This window comes from Alligator mississippiensis, chromosome 3 (assembly GCF_030867095.1).
Source record: "Alligator mississippiensis isolate rAllMis1 chromosome 3, rAllMis1, whole genome shotgun sequence".
NCBI classification, from domain to species: Eukaryota; Metazoa; Chordata; order Crocodylia; family Alligatoridae; genus Alligator; species Alligator mississippiensis.
In genome coordinates this window covers 32,382,843-32,407,749 of record NC_081826.1, presented here as the reverse complement: position 1 = coordinate 32,407,749, position 24,907 = coordinate 32,382,843, and the positions used below count along the sequence as shown (strand labels likewise).

The window sequence follows — 24,907 nt, the reverse complement described above, 5'->3', positions numbered from 1 at the left end:
CCGGCCGCAGGCTAGTGTGGCAATCCCCCTCAGACCAAGGCAGGGCGCTGCGGTTGCCCCTGAGAAGACAGGGAGTAGCAGCGCGGGGAGCCAGAGTCAGGGAGGGTATCTGTGCGGTTGGCCCATAGGACTGGAGGCCCACTAGAGAGTCCCGGAGCGGAACCACACCGGCAGGGGAGGCCCAGAGTGGGCTAGACGGGAGTCCCAGCAAGAGGCTGGGCACGAGAGAGAGAGAGCCCAGAGTGGGCCACATGAGAGAGGAGGCCCGGGAAGCGGGCGTATAGACCAAACAACGTCCATTACATCTGCGAGGCTTGGGGCGTGGTATCAGGGGAGGTAGGAGCCACGCATAGCCCATAAGGCTAGGGCGCTTGGGTAGCGCCCATTATACGGGGAGACCCACGAGGGGTCCAGGAGCTGACAGGCCCGAGGAAACACAAGGCAGCCTCCCTATTACATATTACATCAAGACGTGGCGGGCGAGAATGGAGGGTGCCCTTGGGCCGGAGTAGCGCGGTGAGAGGGCCTCAAGGAGATCACGGCCCTCCACGAGGACCCCACCGTGACAGGGGCTAACGTCTTTTTACTACAGCTCCCCCCTCAGATACTTTCTTACTCTAAATTTTTAATAAGTGTCTGCGATAGCCAATTTCTGATAGTGTATAAACATTTCACGGTTAACAACTGATCGAACAGTCCGTCTCAGAAGGGTCATGATGCACGGTAGCATACAGGGAAGCAAGCAAAGGGTTGACACTAACAAGCATAAGGCCATCAACACTCCCTTTATCCAGCCAGTCTGGGGAAGCCAGGATGTGAACCAGTCAAGGTTCCATCCGTTCCATGTCTGGACTGGAACATGTGCTACCTTCTCCATATCATTTGCTAGGTCTTTTATCAATTCACCATTATCATCAATTTCAACACAACAATTGGGTCTTATAGTATGTATCTGGATCTTCCCATTCAAAGGCAAACAATTTCTGACTATCTTCATGTAGTGGAATAGAGAAGAAAGCATCTTTTAAATCTAGCACAGAGAATACCTCAGCATTCGCTGGAACCTGGGTTAAGATGGTGTGGGGATTTGGGACTGTATGGTGGTCCACTAAAATCTTTTTGTTTATGGCCCTTAAGTCTTGTACCAGCCTAAAAGAGATTCCATCTGCTTTGGGTACACCCAAGATTGGGGTGTTAAAGGGGGATGATCCCTCTATTAACCACCCATACCTCTTAAATTTTTCAATTAATGGCTTCAAACCTATTCGAGTGGCTTTCTTCAGAGGATATTGTTTGACACACACAGGACCTTCTCCTTCCCTCAGGGGAATTTTTACAGGGTGTACATATTTTGCTCGGGCAGGAGTTCCGTCTGCCCATACACAGGGATCCACATTTTCTAAAATCTCAATCCTTTTGGGTTCCGATCTTGTCTCAACTGTCCGTAAAGCCATCTGGTAGTTCGAGCCTTGCTTTACCGGTAATTGCACTACGATTTGATCTTCACGGAAGAAGATTTCCGCTTGCAGTTTTGTTAGCAAATCCCGTCCCAATAGTGCTACTGGGCAGGCAGGTGATACTACAAATGCATGCTCCAGCTTATTATTCCCAATCTTCGTGAGGAGGGGCTTATATACAGGCAATCTGATCCATCTTCCCTCTATCCCTTCTACCATTACATGCTTTCCGCTTTCTTTAGCTAAAGGGGGTTTCACAGGAATCATTGAAAAGGTGGCCCCAGTATCCACTAGGGCCTCATAATCTCTGCCACCTACCCTAATCTGTACCATGGGATCCTTCCGGGCATTTGCCCGTAGGGCGGTGGCCTTGAATCCCTGGACCCTTCAGCTAGAATCTTCTCCCGAGGATTCCGCTAGCATCTGGTGGTCCCCTCGTTGGGTTTCCCTCTTTTTATCCCGTAGCTTAGGACAATCTTTTTTCCAATGTCCTTTTTCCCGGCAATATGCACATTCATCCGGCTGCGGCCGACCTCTTCCTTTCTTCTGCCCCCCCTCTGGTTGCCCTTTCCATCCTCCATTGCCATTAGTACTCTTGCTTAAGGCGGCTGCTAGCATGGCCATTTGCTTCTGTCCACGCTTCTCCTCCTTCTTTTCTGCTATTTGATCCTGGTTCCCATAGACTTTATATGCAATTTCCACTAGCTCTGAAAGGGGTTTCCCTGGTCCTCCTTCAACTTTTTGCAACTTCTTCCTTATATCTGGGGCCGCCTGCCCAATAAATAGCATATTCACCATGCGGTGATTTTCTGGAGCCTCAGGGTTTATTTCACTAAATTTCTTAAAGGCATCATACAACCGCTCGAGGAAGGCTGAGGGAGATTCATCCTTTCCTTGGCGGACCTCACATATCCTGGAGAGGTTTGGTACCCATGGTACTGCCTTACCCAGAGCTTCTACTATAATCCCCAGATATTGATGATTCAGATCTCTCCCTTCCTCTGAGTCGTTATCCCAATTGGGACTCTAAATAGGACATGCAGCACACAGGTCCCCTCCAGGGGCTACTACCCGCTCCTCAGCTATCTTATCCGCTACTCCCTGTACCATCCGCCTTTCTTCAGAGGTCAGGAGGGTATGCAGCATCATTTGAACATCAGCCCAGGTAGGATGGTGCGTTTGCCCTACTGACCGAAACAGATTTTGCATCTTATCAGGGTCTTCTCTAAAAGAAGGATTTTGATTCTTCCAATTAAACAAATCTGACATGTGAAAGGGTACGTAAACGAAGGTTGTTTCCCCCCCCCCTTCTCCTGGAGTCACTACTTGTCTCATGGGACAATTGTAATTGGTGTAATTGAGGTTCTTGTTACTGGTACTCCGGGGGGCTTTATCATGCCAGGATTCCACGAGCTTTAACGCTGATTTGAGCTGAGCCAGCCCCTCTGGGAAGTTGTCCATTTCCTCATAAGGGGGAGCTGTTGGTGGGAGATTCTCAGGGTCTTTTCCCTTCTTTTCTCCTGAAACCCCGGGGCCAATTAGGGGTGCTACTGAGGGACTTTCTGACCTCTCCCTGCCCAACAAGTCAGGATCCTCTCGGAATAATGAGGATGATGGTGATGATTCCTGGCTCCTGGAGCTGGGGCTAGAGTCCGTCTGAGATGATGATGGTGACTCCTGACTCCTGGAACTGGGGCTGACAGGTGACTGTGTTCTAACTCTGCGTCCTGGTCCCTGAATCAGATCTCCCTCACTACCAGAATCAGGAAGGACTTGGGCTGTTCTCCCAGTGTCTTTTGCCAATAACATCTTACACATTTTCTTTTTACGCTTCTGAACCCATGGGGGAACAGGATTCATTATAGCACTTATCCAACAATCTATATACAGCCACTGATCCCAGTGGCCGTCCCGGGTTATCACATTCGAAACTGCCTTAGCTAATTTTACATTGTAAGAACCAACTTCCGGCCATCCAACCCCGAAAGTGGGCCATTCCTTCTGACAAAATATAATCAAGTCATCCTGTGTCATTTCTATTCCATAGTCTCCCTTAAATTTACCAAAATTCCTCAGCATGCATCCTAATGGGGAAGCAGAATCTTTTTCTCGGGAGCTACCCGAACCCATTGTGTCGACCAATATACAAATGCACTCAGGTCCCTGTCCGCTGAATAACAAGGTTCCAGCTGAGCCCCCTTGCGTTTGACTCTTCCTTGTTGGGCAGAATCGGTGCGGCTAGACTCAGCTATAGTCTCAGACTTGGTCAGCGGCTCATGTTTCTAAAGGGATTCCCTGGATCCAAAATCCAGACGAATATGCTGGATACCAAAACCAACACTTAAATCCTCAGGGCTCCCCAAATTCCCTTAGAGACCATTCAGTTGACACAAGGAAAGCAAATACTCACTCTACTGGACCCCTGGCGCCGTCTCTTCGGACCCACTCAGCCTGGGTAACTCGTTCAAAGGAGTGCCTTTGACCTTTCAAGTGCCCGACTCACGGACCCGGAGGTCGTGACGGACTCCAAGATCAGTCCGGTGGCCACTTCACGACTCCCCTTTGCTGATCTTGTTGTGCCCTGAAGTAGTCCAGAGGGCTCCTGGCTGGCTCGCCAAATTGTTGCCAAAACAGCTAGTTTCATTCCCCTGGAGGCTTGTTCAATTACCCTCAAGGAGAGAGTCACACATACAGGCTGGGTCCATCTAGGTTTATTGTTTGCAAACAGTTCGACCGGGGAGCAGAGAGCTCAAATCAGGGCCGACGATGAGTCCGGCCTGGAATTACATTTTTATAACTTACATTCAACAGAGTCTTGACGTATTAGAAGTTTATTGGCTGCAGTACCAGTTCCTAATTGTGACATCTTATCTTGTAGGCTGTACTTAACTAGTTATTGGTTAATGTGACTTATCAGGGTTAGTACGTGCGCACTCAAAGGTAGAATTGCAGCATGCTCAGAAGAAAAGAGCAATTTCAACAAAGTTAGTTAAACTTTAGTAACTTCCTATCTTAGCGTAACCTTGAGGCACTAGACAGAGATGATTTCAAAATGCAAGGCAAGCAGTAAGAACCACAGACCACAGCTTGGACATTAGACCTCCTGATCTTTACACAAAAGGGTCATAAGATGGTCATAAGACACTTCTATCATATAGTTGTTGCTCAAGCATTACTGCAAAATTATGGGGGCTAACATCTTTTTACTACACACTAAAAGCCAAACACCTACTACAATAGGGGTTGGCAACCTCTGGCACGCGTGCTGAGCATGGCATGAGAGGCCATTTTCTTTGGCACGTGTTGGGGCCGCGGAGGCAGCAGCTGTTTGCAGCCTCCTGGCTGCAGCCAGCCCCAGCTCTGGGTAGCTGCTGCCAGCCGGGAGCCTGGGCTGCTCCCAGCAGGCAGCTGAGATGCTGCAAGCCCTGCTGGGAGCAGCCTGGGGTCTGTGCCTATCAGCAGCTACCCAGAACTGGGGCCAGCTGCAGCCGGGAGGCTACAAACAGCTGCTGCCTCTCCACCCCTGGCCCCAATGGGTGCAGTGCTGGCACCTGCTGCTTTCCTGGAACCTGGGGCTGGGAGAGAGCTGAGGCTAGGGCCGGAGCCGGGCCAGGAGAGCAGCAGCTGTTTGTAGCCTCCTGGCTACCACCGGCTCTTGCTCTGGGTAGCTGCTGATAGCCATGGAGCCCGGGCTGCTCCTGTGGAAGCCCTGCAGCTAGCAGCCCGGGCTCCATGGCTATCAGAAGCTACCCAGAACCTGGGCCAGCTGCAAACATCTGCTGCCTCTCCTCCCCAGCCCCGGCCCCAGTTGCCTCCCAGCCCCCAAGACCCAGCCCCAGGCTCCAGGGAGGTAGCACATACTGGCAATGCTCCCCGCTGTGCTGCCCTCACCACTTCTGCAAAGCAACATTGGAATCCAGTATGGCAGGACACCGGAGGAGGGGGGGAGGAGCAGAAAGCTGCCTGCTCCTAGCTCCACACTGCCCTGCCACACTTTCCCTGCAGGCTGGGTAAGCAGTGAGGGGCACAACCCAGCACTGCTGTCCATGCGTGCACACAGGGGAAGTGTGGCAGGGCAGCAGGGAGCTTGGAGCAGGCAGCTGTCTGTGACCCCCGCTGTGCCCTGCCATTCCAGGTTCCAACACTGCTTTGCAGAAGCAGCAAAGGCAGCACAGCAGGGAGCATTGCCGGTATGTGCTGCCTCCCTGGAGCCTGGGGCTTGCTCCAGGTTCTGGGTAGATGCTGATAGCAATGGAGCCCAGGCTGGGGGGCAGGGGCTTTGGGTGAGGGGCAAAGGGCACAAGCAGGGCATCCTGCCATGTACCCCCTACTCTCATTTTGTTTTTCTGGCATGCCAGCACTCCAGCACCTTCCAAGGTAGGCATTGTGGGGGGTTTTGGCACTCTGGCCAAAAAACATGGCATACCCCTGTACTACAACATATTTTAATTTTAGTACATAAAATATTTTTGTTATGATTTGTGTTTGTGTACTGTATATGGAGGTGATTGCATAATAAGTCACAAATAAATTCTTATTTTTGTATATTGCGGGTTGGTGGTACGTGTGGGGTATATGGGTATGTATGGTGGATTGTGGGGGGGGGTGGTAGGATGTAGAGGGATGTCTGTGGGGGGGGTTGTGAGGGAGTGTGACTGTGTGGGACATAGGGTATGCTGGGGCTTGTGTATATGTGGAGGGTTGTGGTGGCACAGCGTGGGGTGTGAGGGAGGGTTTGGGGACCCCTCCACACTCCCCCCATGGAGTGGCAGCAGGCAGAGCACTAAGGGTTCAGGTGCCCAGTGGGGCACAACTCTGGTCAGCGCTGCCAATTGCAGTGAGGGGCGCAACCTCCAGTGGGCTGTCTGTATCACTGCTGCTCCCTGTCACTCACACACAGCCCATGCACTCGCATAGCACAGGAAGGAAGCCCCACAAGCTGGAGCCAACTGCCTTCCACTGGGGCTATGCTGCAGAGGAGGGAAGCCCCAGGCACCTTCCCCTGGAGGGCAAGGAAGGCAGCTGGCTCCAGCACCTAAGGCTTCTCTCTGGTGCTGTGCAGTCCCAGGGAGGAAGCCAGCCAGCTCCAGCACATGAGGCTTCACTTCCATGCTGTGTGAGCACTAGGCCTGTGTGTGAGTGACAGGGAGAAGCAGTGATACAGACAGCCCAGTGGAGGTTGCACCCCTTGCTGCAATGTGCAGCACTGGCTGGAGCCGTGCCCCACTGGGCACCTGTGCCGTGAGTTCCCGGCCTGCTGCTGCTGCTGCCACCACCTGCCAAGGCTGTGCACCACCACTCCCCACACCACCAACACTCTGTGCTCCTGCCCAGATGCAACCTCACCCCCTCTGCTTCCCTACCTGCTCCCCGGAGCTGGCAAGAGGCCAGTGAAGTGAAGCATGTTCCCAGGGGCTGCAGCAGTTGCAGCAGCACCCCTGTGCAGAAGCTGCATGCTGGCCAGTAGGGCCCACAAGGGTGGGAGTGAGTCAATAGGGTACACCTGGGACTGTGTGTACATGTGGGTACCTTGCTCCCACCCTTCTGGGTAGAAGACCTGGGCAGGGCACAATTTATTGATGGGCATGGCGGGCCAGATGAAAGTGCTTGGAGAGCCAAATCTGGCTTACAGGCTATATTTTGCCCACTCCTGCACTAGGATTAGCTTTGGAAGACTGAAGAAAGTAAGGGTCTGGGTAAGAAAATATTTTTAATCAATAAGTTCATAGTTTCATAGTTTCATAGTAGGTAGGGTCAGAAGGGACCTCAGCAGATCATCAAGTCCAACCCCCTGCCATGGCAGGAAAGAGTATTGGGGTCAAACGACCCCAGCAAGGTGTTCATCTAGCCTCTTTTTAAAGACCCCCAGGGTAGGAGCAAGCACCACTTCTCTTGGAAGTTGGTTCCAGATCATAGCCACCCTGACAGTGAAGTAGCGCCTCCTGATGTCTAGTCTGAATCTACCCTCTGCCAGCTTGTGGCCGTTATTTCTAGTCACTTCTGGTAGTGCTCGGGGGAACAGGGAATCCCCCAATGCCTGCTGGTCCCCTCTGACTAGTTTGTAAACAGCCACTAGATCCCACCTCAGCCTTCTCTTGTGGAGGCTGAACAGGTTCAGGTCCCTTAGCCTCCTCTTGTAGAGCCTGCCCTGCTGCCCCCTGATCATGCGAGTGGCCCTCCTCTGGACCATGTGGTCCACATACCTCCTGAAGTGCAGCACTCAGAACTGGACACAGTACTCCAACTGTAGCCTGACCAGTGTCGCATAAAAGGGGAGGATCACCTCCTTGGACCTGCTTGAGATGCATCTGTGGATGCATGACAAGGTATGGTCGGACTTCCTGACCGTGTCCCCACACTGTTGGCCCATGTTCATTTTGGCATCAATAATGACACCAAGATCCATTTCTGCCTCTGCACTGACAAGAAGGGAGTTCCCCAGCCTGTAGGTATGCTGCTGGTTCTTCCTCCCCAGGTGCAATACCTTGCACTTGTCAGTGTTGAAACCCATCCTGTTCTCATCCGCCCACCCCTGTAACCTGTCTAGGTCTGACTGCAGCCTATTCCTTCCTTCTAGTATGCCCACTTCCCCCCACAACTTAGTGCTGTCTGCGGATTTGAACAGGGTGCTTTTTACCCCCTCATCCAAGTCACTGATGAAGATGTTGCACAGTGCAGGCCCAAGGACCAAGCCCTGGGGTACCCCACTGCCCACATCCCTCCAGGTCAAAAATGACCCACCCACCACCACTCTTTGGGTGCAGCCCTCCAGCCAGTTAGTGACCCATTTGACTGTGTAGGTGTCAACGCCACAGTTCCCTAGTTATTTAATGAGAATGGGGTGAGAGACAGTGTCAAAGGCCTTCCTAAAGTCCAGAAAGTCTATGTCCACTGCTACCCCTGCATCTAAGGATTTTGTAACCTGGTCATAGAAGGCCACCAGGTTGGTCTGACAGGACCTGCCTCTAATGAACCCGTGTTGGTTGCCCCTAAGCATAATCTCCCCTGCTGGCCCCTCGTGGACATATGCCAGGATAATTCTCTCAAAAAGCTTACCCAGGATCGAGGTAAGACTAACTGGCCTATAGTTTCCTGGGTCCTCCTTCCTCCCTTTTTTGAAAATGGGAACCACATTGCCCCTTTTCCAGTCCTGGAATTCAATAAGCAATAATGTTGGTCTAGTCTGCTAATATATTGCTTCATTACTAGAAACTTTTAAATAATTGCCAAACCACAATAAGTGTGTTTTCAGCCATCAATTAGTATTTTACAAAGATACAATTGTCTTGTTAAATCTAAATTGACTGCAGATTCAGAAATCATAATATAAAGCAGAGCTGAGATTTTCAGCTTCCAGACAATGCATGGTGGCTCTTCTAGCATGATAAACAGTAATGCCAATAATCTTCAAAGTAAGAAGGATGTGACCATATCCTTATCAAGTTTTTGTCAGGAAAAGGCAGGGTGCCCTAAGAAGAAGGTGAAATCTATACCTCCGTTTTCTTGGCAAATACATTTTATTTCCAAAATCTCAAATGTTTGTTGGACCACATATTTGACATGCCACTTCAGATTTGACAATAAAACCATGTTTTAATTAAAGGAAATAATAATAAAAGGAGTTAATTTGTTTAAAACTTACAAGGTGGATTTGATTTCAAGTTGACCATATCTTCTTACTGATCAGTGGATCCACTGATGTCTTATTATAGATTTCATAGACATCAGGGTTGGAAGGGACCCCAGAAGATCATCGAGTCAGCTAGGGTCAAAGGATCCCAGCAAGATAAGCATCTAAACATTTCTTAAAAGTGACCAGTGTAGGTTCTTGAACTACCTCTGGAAGGAGTCTATTCCAGGCCTTGGAGGCTTAGACAGTGTGGCAAGGCACTATTGGTGCCTGCCACTTTAAGGGCTGGGTCAAGCATCCAGCAGGTGCCTGATGGCAGCAGCCATTTTCAGAACCTAGTATATAAAGGCTGCAGTCTGCTGCTGCCAGCCTGGGCAGAAACTTCACCTGACTGATCTGCAGCAGAAACACCAGGAGGTAAGGACAAGAGCTTATGGGGATGGCTAGGAGGCTCTTGATCCTGGGCACAACCTAAAACTGCACGCTGCCAGGGATAGATGGCCTGGTGGGGCTCTGAGTGGCATGGGAACCCCTGGGAAATGCCAGGCCAGTTACCACACCAGTGAAAGGCGGGTCAAGGTGCCTAAATAACCCCAGCTCCCACAACTGGGTGGGTCACCCCATAGTAGGGTCCGAGAAGGTGGACCCGTGTAAAAGAATGTAGGCTAGTTGCTCAGAAGCCTGACTTGAGGCACCCTTAACTGGTCAGTGCTGGGGCCAGGACCAGAAGGGTCAAAAGGGCCAGGGGCCCACCACGAGGGATGCCCAGAGCCGAGGGCCTGGGGTTCTGACTGGCCTTGGAAAGGAGGCCAGGGCCTGTTTGGCCAAAGGTCCCAGGGAGACCACACTCAAGAGGGGGAAGAGTGCAGGGAGCTTGGCAGTCCAGAATGAAGGTGGAGTAGGCCACCTGATTGAAGGGATACAGTCTGGGTCCAGACCAGAGGATTATGGGGCCCTGTATTGGGCTGGAGATGCTAAGAACTGTGATGCCATCTGTGAGGCATAGGCTGTGGTGTAGGGGAGGTTGGAGCCACAGATAGCGTCCCCTGGCATCAGGGCAGGCAATGGTCCATGTTATACCATCAGTTTATGGAAACAGCAAAGTCATGGCAGGTGAGGCTGGGTGGACTGCCCCATAAAGACAGGTAGGTGGGCTGGCATGAGATCTGGCCCTGAGAGATGCCCCCTGTCACAGACAGTAAAGAAGTTTTTCCTTATGTCCAACCTAAAATGGTCTTGGAGGAGTTTGTAACCATTGGACCTCATCATCCCTTGGGGCGCTCTGATGAACAGGTGTTTCCGCAGATCCTGATACACAACGCTTATATACTTATAGGCTGCCACCAGGTCACCCCTGAGCCTGCGCTTCTCCAGGCTGAAGAGTTCTATGGCTCTCAGCTTCTCTTCATAAGGCCTGTCCTCTTGCCCTCTGATCATGCATGTGGCTCTCCTCTGGACCCTCTCAAGCTTCTCCACATCCTTTTTGAATTCTGGAGCTCAGAACTGGATGCAATACTGCAGCTGCAGCCTCACCAAGGCCAAGTACAGCAGGAGGATGACATCTTGAGATTTACTTGAGAAGCATCTATGGATGCAAGCCAGAGTTTTGTTCAATTTACCAGCTGCGACATCGCATTGGTGAATCATGTTCATCTTGTGGTCAATCATGACCCCCCAAGTCCCTTTTGGCCATGGTGCTAGTGAGTGTAGCACTGCTGACCCTATAAGTGTAATACAGGTTTTTTCCCCTGAAGTGGAGTACCTTGCATTTATCCATATTGAATGTCATCAGGTTTTTATCTGCCCACTTTCTAAGACTATCAAGGTCAGCCTGAATCACTAGCCAATCCTTAGGTGTGTAGCCCCCATGGCTCACCAAAAGCATCCAGGAACATCTCAAAGCTAAAAAGGAGGAATACACCCAATGGAAGGGAGAGGCCATCACCAAGGAGGATTATACCTCCACTGCTCGAGATTGTAGGGGGGCTGTTAGGAAGGCTAAGGCAAAGATGGAACTGGGACTAGCGACCCAGATCAAAGATAACAAGAAGTCCTTTTTTAAATATATAGGGGGTAAAAAGAAGGTACTGGGTAACGTGGGACCTCTGCAGGACATGCTAGGAAATCTGGTGGTCGCACCAGATGACAAAGCTAACCTCTTTAACAATTTCTTTCCCTCCGTTTTTCTGAGCAGGGACTGGGTCATACCCCCTACTGGGATCCCTGACAGACCTAGGGGAGGCACAGCCAGGCCCAGGGTCAGTGAGGGCCTAGTCAGGGAACTTCTGGTGTAACTAGATGTGTTCAGATCAGCAGGTCCCTATGATCTACACCCCAGAGTGCTGAGGAAATTAGCAGAGGCCATTGCAGGACCCCTGGCACAGATTTATGAGCACTCATGGTGCTCTGGTGAGGTGCCAGAGGACTGGAAAAGGGCAAATGTGATCCCCATTTTCAAAAAAGGGAGGAAGGAGGACCCAGGAAATTATAGGCCCATTAGTATTACCTCGGTCCTGAGGAAGGCTCTTTGAGACAATTATCCAGGAGCACATTTGCAAGGGACCAGCAGGGGAGATTATGCTTAGGGGCAACCAACATGGGTTCATTAGAGGCACATCCTGTCAGACCAACCTGGTGGCCTTCTATGACCAGGTCACAAAATCCTTGGATGCAAGTGCTATGGCAGCCGTAGTCTTTCTGGACTTTAGGAAGGCCTTTGACACTGTCTCTAACCCCATTCTCATGAAATAATTAGGCGACTGTGGTGTCATTACCTACACAGTCAGATGGGTTGCAAATTGGTTGGAGGGCTGCACCCAGAGAGTGGTGGTGGATGAGTCATTTTTGACCTGGAGGGATGTGGGCAGTGGGGTCCCCCAGGGCTCTGTCCTCGGGCCTACACTGTTCAACATCTTCATCAGCGACTTGGGCGAGGGGGTGAAAAGCACCTTGTTCAAAGTCATGGATGACACTAAGATGTGTGGAGAAGTGGGCACGTTAGGGGAGAGGGAAAGGCTGCAACTAGATCTGGATAGGTTACAGGGGTGGGTGGATGAGAACAGGATGCGTTTCAATACTGACAAGTGCAAGGTACTGCACCTGGGGAGGAAGAACCAGCAGGATACCTACAGGCTGGGGAACTCCCTTCTCGTCAGTGCAGAGGCAGAAAAGGATCTTGGAGTCGCTACTGATTCCAAGATGAACATGGGCCGCCAATGTGAGGACGTGGTCAGGAAGGCTAACCGCACCTTGTCATGCATCCACAGATGCATCACAAGCAGGTCCAAGGAGGTGATCCTCCCCCTTTATGCAACATTGGTCAGGCCACAGTTGGAGTACTGCATCCAGTTCTGGGTGCCGCACTTCAGGAGGGATGTGGACAGCATTGAGAGGGTCCAGAGGAGGGCCACTCGCATGATCAGGGGGCATCAAGGCAGGCCCTATGAGGGGAGGCTATGGGACCTGAACCTGTTCAGCTTCCACAAGAGAAGGCTGAGAGGGGATCTGGTGGCCATTTATAAACTGGCCAAGGGGGACCAGCAGCAATGGGAGAGTCCCTGTTCCCCCAAGCACTACCGGGAGTAACAAGGAATAACGGCTATAAGTTGATGGAGAGTAGATTCAGGCTAGACATCTGGAGGCACTACTTCACAGTCAGGGCGGCTAGGATCTGGAACCAACTTCCAAGGGAAGTGGTGCTTGCTTCTACTCTGGGGGTCTTTAAAAGTGGCTAAATAGACACCTAGCCAGGGTCATTTGACCCCAGCATTTTTCCTGCCCATGGCAGGGGGTTAGACTTGATGATCTTCTCAGGTCCTGTCTGACCCTACCAACTATGAAACTATGATGCTCTACCCCAAAGTTTGGTATCATAGGCAAACTTGGCCAGTCTGCTTCTGACACCAATGTCCACATTGTACATAAAGATGTTAAAGAGTACAGGTCCAACGATGGAGCCTTGGGGGACGCCACTGGTCATGGAGCACCATGATGATTCAGTTCCATTGACTACTACTCTCTGGGTCTCACCTCAGAGCCAATACTTCAGCCACTGGACTGTGATGTAGCCGAGGCTACAGTTGGCCAATTTTTCCATGAGGAGATCATGGGACACCAGATAAAAAGCTTTTTTAAAGTCCAGAAATATGACATAATCTTTTTGTCCTTGTCCAGGTGATATGTCACATGGTCATAAAAGACCTACCCACAACAAACCCATGCTGGCTGTCCCTCAGGATATTGCCATTAGCCAGTTTGTTAAGAATGGTCTGTTTTTTCCAAAATCTTTCCAGGGATTGAGGTCAAGCTGACTGGCCTGTAGTTCCTTGGATCTACTTTCCCCCATTTCTTGAAGATGGGCACGACATTGGCCCTCTTCCAATCTTCAGGCACTTCACCTGAGTGACATGAGTTCTTGAATATCCTTGCCAGTGGCTGGGCTATGATGCCTGCCAGCTACTTAAGTACTCTGGGGTGCAAACTGTCAGGACCAGCTGACTTAAAGGTGTCCACCCTCTCAAGGTGTTCCTTTACAAGGTCTACAGTGATGTTGGGTATAAATTCACCCTCACACTGGCCGTCCCACATTGTGTTAGGCAGGATGGTCCCTTTGGGCTGGTGAAAAACCGACACAAAGAACCCATTAAGTAGGTTGGCTTTTCCTTGGTGTTGATTGTCAGTTGTCCCATTTGGTTTAGTAGGGGTCCAAAGTTACCTTTGCTTTTCTTCCAACTCCCCACATATCTGAAAAAGGACTTTTTTTTTTTGTCCTTAATACGTGTAGCCAATTGGAGTTCAGTTGCAGCCTTGGCTTTCCTGGATCACTCCATACAGGTACAGACCTTCTCCTTAGCGGTGATACCCGTTTTCCATCCTTTATAAGTCTCTCTTTTTAGACGTAGGAGGTCCATGAGTTCCTTGCTGAGCCAAGGGGGTTACTATACCCTTTTCCTACCTTTCTTCAGAGATGGGATAGACATCCCTTGTGCTTTCAAGATCGCTCCCTCAAGGAGCAACCACTCAGCTTGAATTCCCCTCCCTGTCAAGTCATCTCCCCTTAGGGCCTCAACAACAAGCCTCCTGAGCTTATCAAAGTCAGCTTTCCTAAAGTTGAGGACTTCTGCATTGCTGACTGACTTGCCAGCTTTGCGATGGATAGTAAAAGTAATCAGCTTGTGGTCACTGTCTCCCAGCTTCCCTTCAATTTTTAGGTAACTGATTAGATCATCCCTAGATCATTATTATGAACTGTACTTGTTACAAAAATCTGTGGGGAATTCCATATATTATGATATGCTATGCTGAATGAGCACTTGTCAAGAAATTTCTTTTATTTTTGTAACATTTTGTTATTGCTTGTAACAATTTTTTTTCTGCATGTGATTCCTTAATATAACAAACTCAACAGAATTGTTCAATAAATATTTATTCTGTGAATTCTCTTTAATTTCTACCCTTTAGTAAACCCTATTGTTTTAATGCAATAGTATTGGTGCTTATGACTTTGGGGATACTGCCATTTGGTAACCTAGGGAGAAGGAACCTGACTTCTGATCTTAACAGAATGAATATCCAGTGAAAGCTCAAGGGAACACCAAACTCCAAGAAGTGCCAAAACAGGAAGAGCAAAGATCCATTTAGACAAAGGTCAAACTGAAATACTCAAGGCAGAGATTGATATGGGAAGTCAGCCTAATGTAGAACCAATAAACAAAGATATGATGGGTTTTATTTTATTTCCTGATAAAATAATGGATTTTTTTAATGCTTACTTCCTTCTGAGATCCTTCCATTTAAAATGATTTAACTAGGTAAATTCTCTAGTAAAAATTTTGTCTAGGAGGGAAAATGTGATCTTTTTTGGATATTTTCTTTCCTACAGATATGATTACATAGAAACTGTTCAGCTTTATGTCTTAAATTTATTTCTTGTTTATACCTTGAAATTCAAGAAAGAATTCATGTTACTTTAAAGTGAAATTAGTTCTCTTTCCTCCAGCAGGAAACTCTGTATCCATTACCACAGACAAATGATCTCTGAATTACGTGACTCATTGTGACTAGAAAAACTTTAAAAACAGTTTTGTAAATTCAAGTTGCATATATCACTTACATCTACCAAAGAAAATTAGTCTTGAAATTCAAAATTTCCATAATTCTGTAGCTGTTACATTTGGCTGTGGTATTTACTGTGTTATGCTTGGCATTGATGGTGCTTTTAAAACCATGTCAACATTTTCCATAAAAATATGCTCTATTGCTTCTTTTGCACAAATGGGCAAATGTTCCATTAATAAAATGTTAAACAGCTTTTGTGGCTATAAAGACACTAATAGGGCAGAAATCATTTTAACTATACAAATCAAGCCCTATAATTCCCAGAGAGATTTTTAACCCAGTCAGCATTATGGATTATTTTTAAACAAGCAAACGCTCTGTAAGCAGTCAGCCCAACAGATGACTGAGGTGTAATAAGAAGGTTCTGTGCCCCATGCGGTGGCAGCAGGGGCAGTTGTCAGGCCAGTTGCAGTGGCTGAACTAGCAGTGGCAGCAGCTCTGTTCTAAATCACATGGGGCTTGAGCACTGGTTATGCTCTAGCCCACCTACAGTTATACTACTTGTGACAGATTCAGAATAGACATCCTATTTCAAGAAAGAAGTATGCTATACTATTCTTTCCATATATTTATCTTACCTTAGCTTGAATGCCAGCAATGTGCGAGCTCTTAGTTAACAATGGGCATTCTACACGTGAGCTTTAATGCGCAGTAGCCTATTTTACATTGCATTAAAGTGGCGTATAAAAAAACTGTGACATTAATTACTGTAAATTAATGCACAGTAAAACAGGCTACTGTGCATTAAGCATTGCCTAAAAAGTGTGTGCTTGTGCATATCAGCACTGCCTAATGGGCATTAATTTAGTACCTCCGGGCACTTATACATACGTGTGCTCTAGGAGTGGGGGAGGGGAGGAGCGGTGCTTTAATTAGAGTGGCTCTGAAAGCTGCTCTAATTAAAGCACCCAAAGCATCTCATGTATCAGCAGCCCCATGCAATGATAATACACAAGATGCGGGGGGCTGCTGGAGCGCAGTAATTGTCATGCTCCAGCAGACTCGATTAATTGAGTCTGCTACAATGTGCTGGAATTACCACATGTCAGAGCAACTTCTCTGCTTGTGTACAGGCACCCTCACAACAGAGGTACTAAATTCAATGCACATTAGGAAAAGCACGTTAATCTACATCTAGAAGTCCCCACTTAGGGTGTAATACCTCCTGTCACATGGAATTGCTAAATCAAGTGCAGAGAAAAAGATGGGACACAAGCACAAATTAAAAGGTAAATATAAGGAAAACTGTTTCTGTATAGAAATTACTCAAGGAGAACCAAAATTGGTTGGATTGTTAGTCTCCAAACATGGAAATGTTTAAAGGCACTAAGGGCACATAGGACACAAATCCCATAGTGCCAAGAGGAACAGGTACTTGTGCTTCTGAAAGTCTGACCAGTACTTCAAGTCAAAAACATTGCTGCAACCAAAAACCAAGTTCTGTAGATCATGCATGGAAGTGCCCTTAGTGCCTTTAAACATTTCCACATTCTGAGACTAATAATTGATTTCTTAAGCCGTGAACCAACACCTACTTCTTGAATAAAATTATTAACCCTTCCCAACTCAAGAAACCTCTTGAGTTATTGCTGGGTAACAAAGTTGTTTAATAGTTGCAATAGTGGCTACTATTGATGAATATACATATTTCTGAAAACTTTATTTTAAACTTTTTTTTCCCAATTAGGCTGGAAAAAATTGCTCATGTAAAATAGTTTTAAGTAGACCAGTTGCTGAATTCACAGTTGAGTATTGCAAATTAAGGCCAGGATCCCAAAGCACTTTACAAAAAGGATTTATAAACCATATCCAAAGATCATTTAATCCTTCACTGAAATGTAGCCACCTGGTAAGTATTAGGCAGCAACATTACATAACCTTTGGGAACAGAAAGTGAAGAATAACATATTCAAATGACACTGCACGGGGAATTTAGAAAAACAGACAAAATGTCATTACATGGGTTGAAATTTGGCCAAAGCACTGGAGTTAATGCTCCTATTCCTGTGAAAAGTACCACAGAATGATCTCATGCAGACCACATCTCATCTAAGACAGCACCAATCTTCTAACAGCATTGTATACCACAATGACATGCTAAAGCACAGATTGCCACTTACCAACATGGTTTAAAAAAACAAAATTGTTTGCATTTGTAACCCAAGTGATTTGGTGACTTAATTCTAATTAGCCTATGAAATATGAACATCATAACCATAAAATGGTAGCAGTAGCAGCAATTTACACATTGGTGGATGCAGTTCATGAACAGCACAACAGAATATTGTAAATATATAAAGAATCTACATGAATGCCCACAACAGGAACATAGGAATGAAATAGCAATAGAAAGAAATATTAGTGCTCATTTTTTAAAATACAGTTGTGCAAATATGGAGGGAATTCTACTGCACATTAGACGGATGAATTTTTTAAAAGCATTAACTAAATATAAAATTTGGGGGATTTTTCTTGTTTTGTTTTGTTGTTTTTGATTAAAATGGTACATCTGTTTCTTTTTTTTTCCAGTCAGTCAAAAACTTTTCCACTCACAGCTCCACTAATATTCACACATTATAACTCTGGTGCTATGTGTTCAATCACTTAAATTTTGTGTGCGAGCAAAAGGAGAAAGACATACCTCTTCTGTTCTGCAAGCTTGTACATATGTAAGTATCTTAGGGTAATAATAAGTACATGAGGGGCTAGTAAATTATTCCTAGGTCCCTTAAGTTCATGTTGTGAGAAGTTGCCCATTCCAATAGGAACTTGTATTTATCTCCATGTTACCTCATTCTCATTTCTCCCTAACAAAGGGTAATAAATAATTCACTGTTTCATTTGCAGAATGGTGTATATCTTGGTCTGAGCTAAGGATTCCTTCAAGAAAGAAGGTTTACGATAATCCTGAGACATCTGTGAAAATAATATTGTTATATTCTGCAATACATCATCTTAAAATGTGTTTGAATTATTGTTTGCCAATAAAAGAGACATGTAGGTATAAAACAAGACATACGTGAACATCTGTTCATATCTGGTGTTCGGAGCCCATAGTATCCTGATGGGCAGGAATGCAAGCATTCACCATATTGCCTCATTCCTTCTCTTCGAAGAAAGAAGAATAACTTATGCTGGCATCTGATGCACCCATTATCTTTCGAACAAGACAAACAGCCTTTGCAGATTGGATTTGGTCCATAGCTAGCTGCAAAATAAAAATATAAATTAAACTGTTAAAACCACTTTGGAAATAATTTTGGCTTGGAAAAAAAACCAGTGGTATTTATCTACCACATCATTGCAAGTAGTTTTGGAAGGAATAAAGCTACAGTACAGTGCATACATCATAATACATCTGAAGTAGTAAGTGCCTTTCTAAACTGAAATTGTTAGAAATGTGATCTCCATTTTTTTAATTGGTGCACAGTATTTCTTAACAAAATTACACACCATTTTAATAAAATGTATGATTTTACAAGCACCACGAGACCAAGAGAAGTCAAATTAGTTACAGTAACATAAATAACGCCTAGATACCAAAGTCTAGCTTTAACTTAAGAAGGCAAGCATGCCAGAGCAGTAGCAAAGAGCAGAAGAAAAGCACCCTGAAACAAACACACACCCTGCAGAGCCCCCATCAGGGATGTTTCCACTTCAACTCCAGTTACAAAGCAAATGTATTTTAAAATTTGTAATTAATTTTTCCTTTTTCATGAGAATCTCAACAAGTTTCACTGATGACCCATTTTGAAGGACTTTTCGTTCTTTGAACACCTGTCTGCTCAGTGGGCTGAAACCAACTCATCTCCTGCATAAAGGCCACAGAACAACCTTTAGATAATACCACAGATGGTAATGTTCAAGAATTGTTATCTTCAACTATTTCATTCTTTTTCTACAATGACAGTCATACTACAGTATAAATTATGTAACACCGATACAGTCTTCAAACCAAATGAAGGAATCATGTGATCAAGTCAGGGTCTTCTTGTCCTTGATCTCTATTCCTTGCACTTAGGAAAAGAATCCTAGCAAAAGCCTTAATTGCACTATTCCTACTTGCATGCCAGCTTTCATAACCCAACCTCTCTCCAGCTGCACAAAAATGCCACCACTCTCTGCCAGCGGTTTCTTAGGCACTGCCTGCCTGTGGATTAGCAGAGGGAGCACGCCTCATGAGGCTTCTGAACCAGACTGACTTACAAGGTCTGTTTTAAATATTAAATTGGCCACAGGAGTTAGCTGAAATTTGCCAGTTCAAACCTGGCTTACTGGAAACAATATATATATATATATATATATATATATATATATATATATATAAAAACACAACTAGAAGGAAAAGGTCTTTGGGGTGTCAAATCTTTTCAAAACAGCAGACTATGGTGGCAACTTGCCAGGAGCATGAGAGCTATATTTAATTGCTGATCTTTTAAAAATAAAAAAATACGCACAGCTGGCCATACTGTGTATTTTTATCCTGTGTGAAGGATTAATAGGGGCTATTCAATGGCTGACTACCAATAGAAGGAAGGGGAAAAACCTGGAACCAGTAGCTGATAAGCTTTATTCTTGTCCCCACACATCTGCATACCACATTCCCCCTCCCTCTCTTCTCCCCTCTCCAACATGCTTCTAAATAGCAGAATTGTGGTACTCAACTCATACGTTGTACAAAGCAGTTTGTTTTGCCAAATAACAGTTCTGGTAGTTGAGAACAGGACAGAAACCTAGGAGAATCCTGGGAAAGCTATCGTAGCTGGATAGGAAGCAAATATATATATGGACTTCATCAGGGTTCCTCAAATCACACTTTATTGTAGGTAGCACAAAAAGTATATAGATGTACATAAAATAAATGCCTACACTCATCTCACTACCTCAGTTTCCTTGTTACTCTTGAGCATTCTTTGGTGTAGATCAGAACCATGTAAGCACTCCAGGACTGCCTTCTCCCCCACCCCAATTGCAAATTGATTTTTTCTCTTCTCTCCATTGCAGTCAGCTTTTCTTCCTCCACTGGTCTACAGTTACACAAAACCCTGCATAAGTTTCCTCTGTCTCCATAACTTTTCCTGCAAGACCCTCCCCAAGTCTCACAGCCTGTGTTGTTTTGAAGACCTATCATCTCTTTTTTTCTGCTTCTGGAGTAATTTCACTGCTCCAAAACCCCTTTCTGCATTCAGACTTGGCTGGGCTGATAACCCTGGATTTCATCATCCTAAGGTGCTCCCATTTGACTTGGAGATATCAAGATTTAATGATCCTCTAGGCTAGGGGCAGACATTCAAAATGCCCGAGCCTGAATTGATTCAATCTTTGCAGGTTATTCCAACCTGCAAAGTTTGAACCAACTTGAAGGTAGATAGACATTCCCTTTCCATTCCAGAAATGCAAGCATATGCTTGCAGTGGCTCAGACTAGAAGCCAGGGGGGTGCTAGAGTAGCCCTCCCTTCCCTTTCACACTGCTGAGCTGAGGTGGGGATGGGCATGGCCAGGCCCCAGCAGGATGCTCTGATTAGGGAGGGGTGTAAACCCCAACCCTGCCTGCACCATTGCAAGCTTTTCCCCACTGGCTGCTCAAGAGGCGGAAGTGTTGCCAGACCCTGCATCTGTTGATACTGAGCTTTTCAATCTCCATCTCTCTGCTTCTTCAGACTGTCTGCAAACAAGGTCATTTCTAACACCTTTCTCTTCCCCTTCTTGAAGACTGACAGATTACAGCCAGAAGCCAGCAGGTTGCTTGTCAGAACAAAGTTTATCAGCCCATCAAGTCCTACAAAAGAAAACATCTCTCTCATTAGTTTCAAGCTCTTATCTGCTGGGTGCATTTTCATTTGCAAGCCACCACCTGTCTGTCTTTATTCCAGTGAAATTGGAGAACCACACAGACACCTCTCAGCAGTAGCTAGCATGGGGGAGGGGGGCAGGTTCCAGGTCCCTGCACTGGGTCCCTGCCGTGGGAGAGGGGCGGGGGGTTGGGAGGGGGGGGGTGGATCCCTGCTTGAGCAGCCAGCAGGGAGGGGGGAAGGGGAAACCTGGCAACTGCTGCAATCCCTCAGCCAGCCAGAGCTGTGATAGTGCTCTGGCTAGGAAGGAGAGAGATGGGGCCACACCTGCTCTGCTCCAGCAGACAGCCCCACCAAGCGCTGTAAAGCATTTGTGATGCTGGGAGACTGTGATTTAACTTAAACGAGGAAGGGGTCTGGGACAGACATTGCATAAACCGGTTTGATCCAAATCAGTTAAGGCTAATACTACATTCAACCAGGTTTCTCTCAAACCGGTTTCAGCCATGTTCAAACTGGTTTATGTGCACTGAACATTGTTCTGTCACAGGTTTAAGGCAGTTTCTGATCACTTAAACCAGTTTACGTGTAATGTCTGTCCCTAGCCCTAAAGCTGTCCATTGTCCCTAGTCTGGAAGATAAGTGACATAACCCTAAAAGCATTTGGCTGACTCCTTATACACTGAGATAGTCTAATGTACAACAATTTCATAGCTACAACCCAAGTCCATAAACTGCTTGTAGATTCTCCAAGCTGTCATACCCTCACTCCTGAGTGACCATGGGCAAAACACTGCTACTCTCTGTACCCTCCTGTTGAAGGAATGCTGTGAGGTTCAGTTCATTATCATCTGTAAACTGCTCTGAAATCCTCAGATGCAAGATGTCACAGATGTAACAGATTTATTACCACCTTGACTGATTATCAAACTTCAGTCCATGGAGTTATGGTGAACCAAGAGGACATAATGCTCACACAAGGATGACTGATTCTTGTTTCCAGGTGTTTGGTTATATTAATAGACAGCTAAAAATGCATTCGATTTTTTTTTTTTAACCATGCAATCCATGTTATCATCTGTCTATTAAGTGGTAATAAATTTCATGCAGGTGTTTGAAAACTCCTGATGTGAACAGAGAGGAGAGCCTCCTCTTGAATACGATCAAGTAAGTGTGTCTACACAAGACACTACTGTGCAGTGGTCACTGCATATTTATTTTGTACTTGTATAAGCAAATACTAAATAAATGCGCAGTAACTGGAGTTACTGTGCAGTAGCGCCAGCAAATGCTTTTTTTGTGACACTACTATGCAGTAGCCTAATACTACTGCACAGTAGCATCTCAACATGGTTTTTGCCACGAGACTCTACTGCAGAGAAATATTTGGCTACTGCACTGAGTCTCATGTAGACACACCCAGTACATTATATACTATATACAACTTATAGTTATTTTGCATCCGCACTTGTTTACACCAGTTCTTATCACTGCTCTTTTCACTTTTGCCTGTAATTTGTTGGAAAGCACTTCTGATTTTAACTGCAGCCATGGTCTCATCTCAACATTCAACCGCTTAACAAAAGAATCACAATTGTGCATTAGCTCCAAATTATTGGATGACACATTCTTTTACCAAGTATGTTGTTACACTGTGGGTGCATCTACATGAAATGTTTACTGCGGAATTGCCTAATTAGCTCTGCAATAAAAAGTCTCAGAGTCTATGCATGTGGTTCTATTAGGCCACTTTAAACTAATAAATGTTGCTGTAGGTCAACACAAGTACTATCCTATAGCAATGTTATTTAGTGCACCACAATGCACATGTAGACACTGACACTGACAGAGCTAGCTGGGGCAAAAGGGTGTGTGGGGGCTGCCCCTCATGCCCTAGCCAACCCCTCCACAGCATATTGAGCCAGGTCAGAGTTGCACCATGCTGACAGGATAAGCCCCCAAACCCTGTGCCAGTTGGAGCTGCTCTGACTCAGCTCAACATGCTATGATCCCAAGTGCATGTGTAAATGTGCTTCCCGGGAACAATAAGCTCCAGCCCGAACTGTGCCAGAGTTTATGCAGTTGAATTAATTTCACGTGTCGATGCATCCTATGACTTGCACTTTAAAAACATTTTCTTTTCTCCCTTTCTCTCAACACAACTCAACAGTCACTAAGTTCTGTATTTTTTTCCCTTGTACAACAACTGCCCCTCCTTCTTTGACTGCATCCTGGTTCTCTCTCACCCCAGTTACAGTATGCTCTTCATCTATAGCCTTTCCAAATCCCAAATCACTGTCCTGCAGAATGAGAAAGTGAAAATTCTCTTCACCTATTGCTTTGATTTCCTATTCCCCTTGTTTCCTTTAATATTAAACTAAAAATAAAAGCAGGATGCTTCCAAGCCCTGAAAACTCTGCTTCCAGTGTCTTCTCACATCTCTATTTCAAAGTCGTCCAACTGATGGCCTCCAGGCGCTATATAACCTGTGAGGGGTTAATTTGTGGCACTCACCCAGCTGCTGCTTTTCCCACTGCTTTGGCTGCAATAATATTCAGAGTCTTTGGGCTCCCCCTTCCTCCTCTAGCTACTGATTCCTGCCCCCACCCCAGGAGGTGGGGCAGTGCAGTGGTGTAGGGAGCTGAGGGAGTTAGTCACTAGCTTCTGTTACTTTTTCTAACTTTTCTGTACTTACATGGATTTAAAAAAAACACATCCAACTTTGAAAAAAAAAAAAAAAGAACCTTATATTCTCACTTACTCCCATGACTTTATGAACTAGGACTTAAAAGAAAAACACCAAAAATCATAAAGTTGGCAAGAGTACATGTCAAATGAAGTCTAAGCCTTTGAAGGCAACTCATTGTTAATGTTCAGAATTAGTCATTGAAAAGAGCCATACTCTTTGATTATTTATATTTCTCATATATTAACACATTCTGCAACTCTCAGGCTATGGACAGAAGTTACACATAAACAGGTTTAAGTGATCAGAAACTGGTTTAAACCTGTAACAGAACAGTGCACATAAACTGCTTTCAAAATGACCAAAACCAGTTTAAGATAAACCTGGTTGGATGTAGTGTCACACTTATCTGATTTAGGTTAAACTGGTCTGTCCCCAATCTCTTCCTGGTTCAAGTTAATTCACAGTCCCGCAGAATCCCCAGGTTTGCAGCCCTGGGCTATGCCGCCTGCTCCAGTGAAACAGGGACTGCCTCGTCCCCCTGCGCCTTCGCCTGCTTCGTGCCTGTGTCCATCAGACCATAGGGATGAGGGGCAGGAGAACAGACCCTCTGCCCTACTAGCCAGGGTCTACACAGCACACAAGGTGAAAGAAAGCCCTTGGGGTGGGGGCTTTTCAGACTCTGGCAGCCTTCTCCCCTCCCTGCTCACCCTTCCCAGCTGCTGATTGCTTCAGTGGCTGCCACGGGAAGGAGGGAGAACTACTCTCAGCAGGGTGCCTGCCCCTGCAGCCCATCAATGGGAACTGAGGAGCTCCTGTCTTCGGAAGCTTCCCCCCACCCCACGCCATGTTCCTCTAGGCTGAGGCATCCCAGGGAGCTGAGGGGAATTCTTCCCCTCCTGAACCGCAGAGCTGCTTGCCTCAGCCCCTGCGAGTCTCAGCCAACTTCAGGGAGCAAAGGGAAATTTTCCTACTCCTATGCAGCTGGTTTTGCCTCAGCTTCTGTGAGCCTGAGGCAAAACGAAAGCAGGGCAGCAAGGGAATCTCCCTCCACTCCCTTGGCTATCCCTGAGGCTCCAGCAGCTAAGGCAAGGGTTGTCAACTAGGGGTACGTGTATCCCTGGGGGTACTTGGAAAGGCCCCAGGGGGTACTCGGTGGCGGTGTGGTGAAGCGGGGGTACTTGGGAAGTGCCACTGCCACCACCACCCACCTGCAGGCTGTTG

The 24,907-nt window shown here is 46.5% G+C and overlaps 1 protein-coding gene across 2 annotated transcripts in view; it reads right to left on the bottom strand.

Moving 5' to 3' along the window:
- Positions 1-24,907, bottom strand: part of RSPO2 (R-spondin 2) — a 196,722-nt gene that overhangs the window by 94,306 nt on the left and 77,509 nt on the right. For both annotated transcript variants that reach the window (XM_059723811.1, XM_019495692.2), the window contains exon 2: positions 18,224-18,412. In XM_059723811.1, the coding sequence (XP_059579794.1) occupies positions 18,224-18,412 (189 nt within the window). The remainder of the gene's footprint in view (positions 1-18,223; positions 18,413-24,907) is intronic.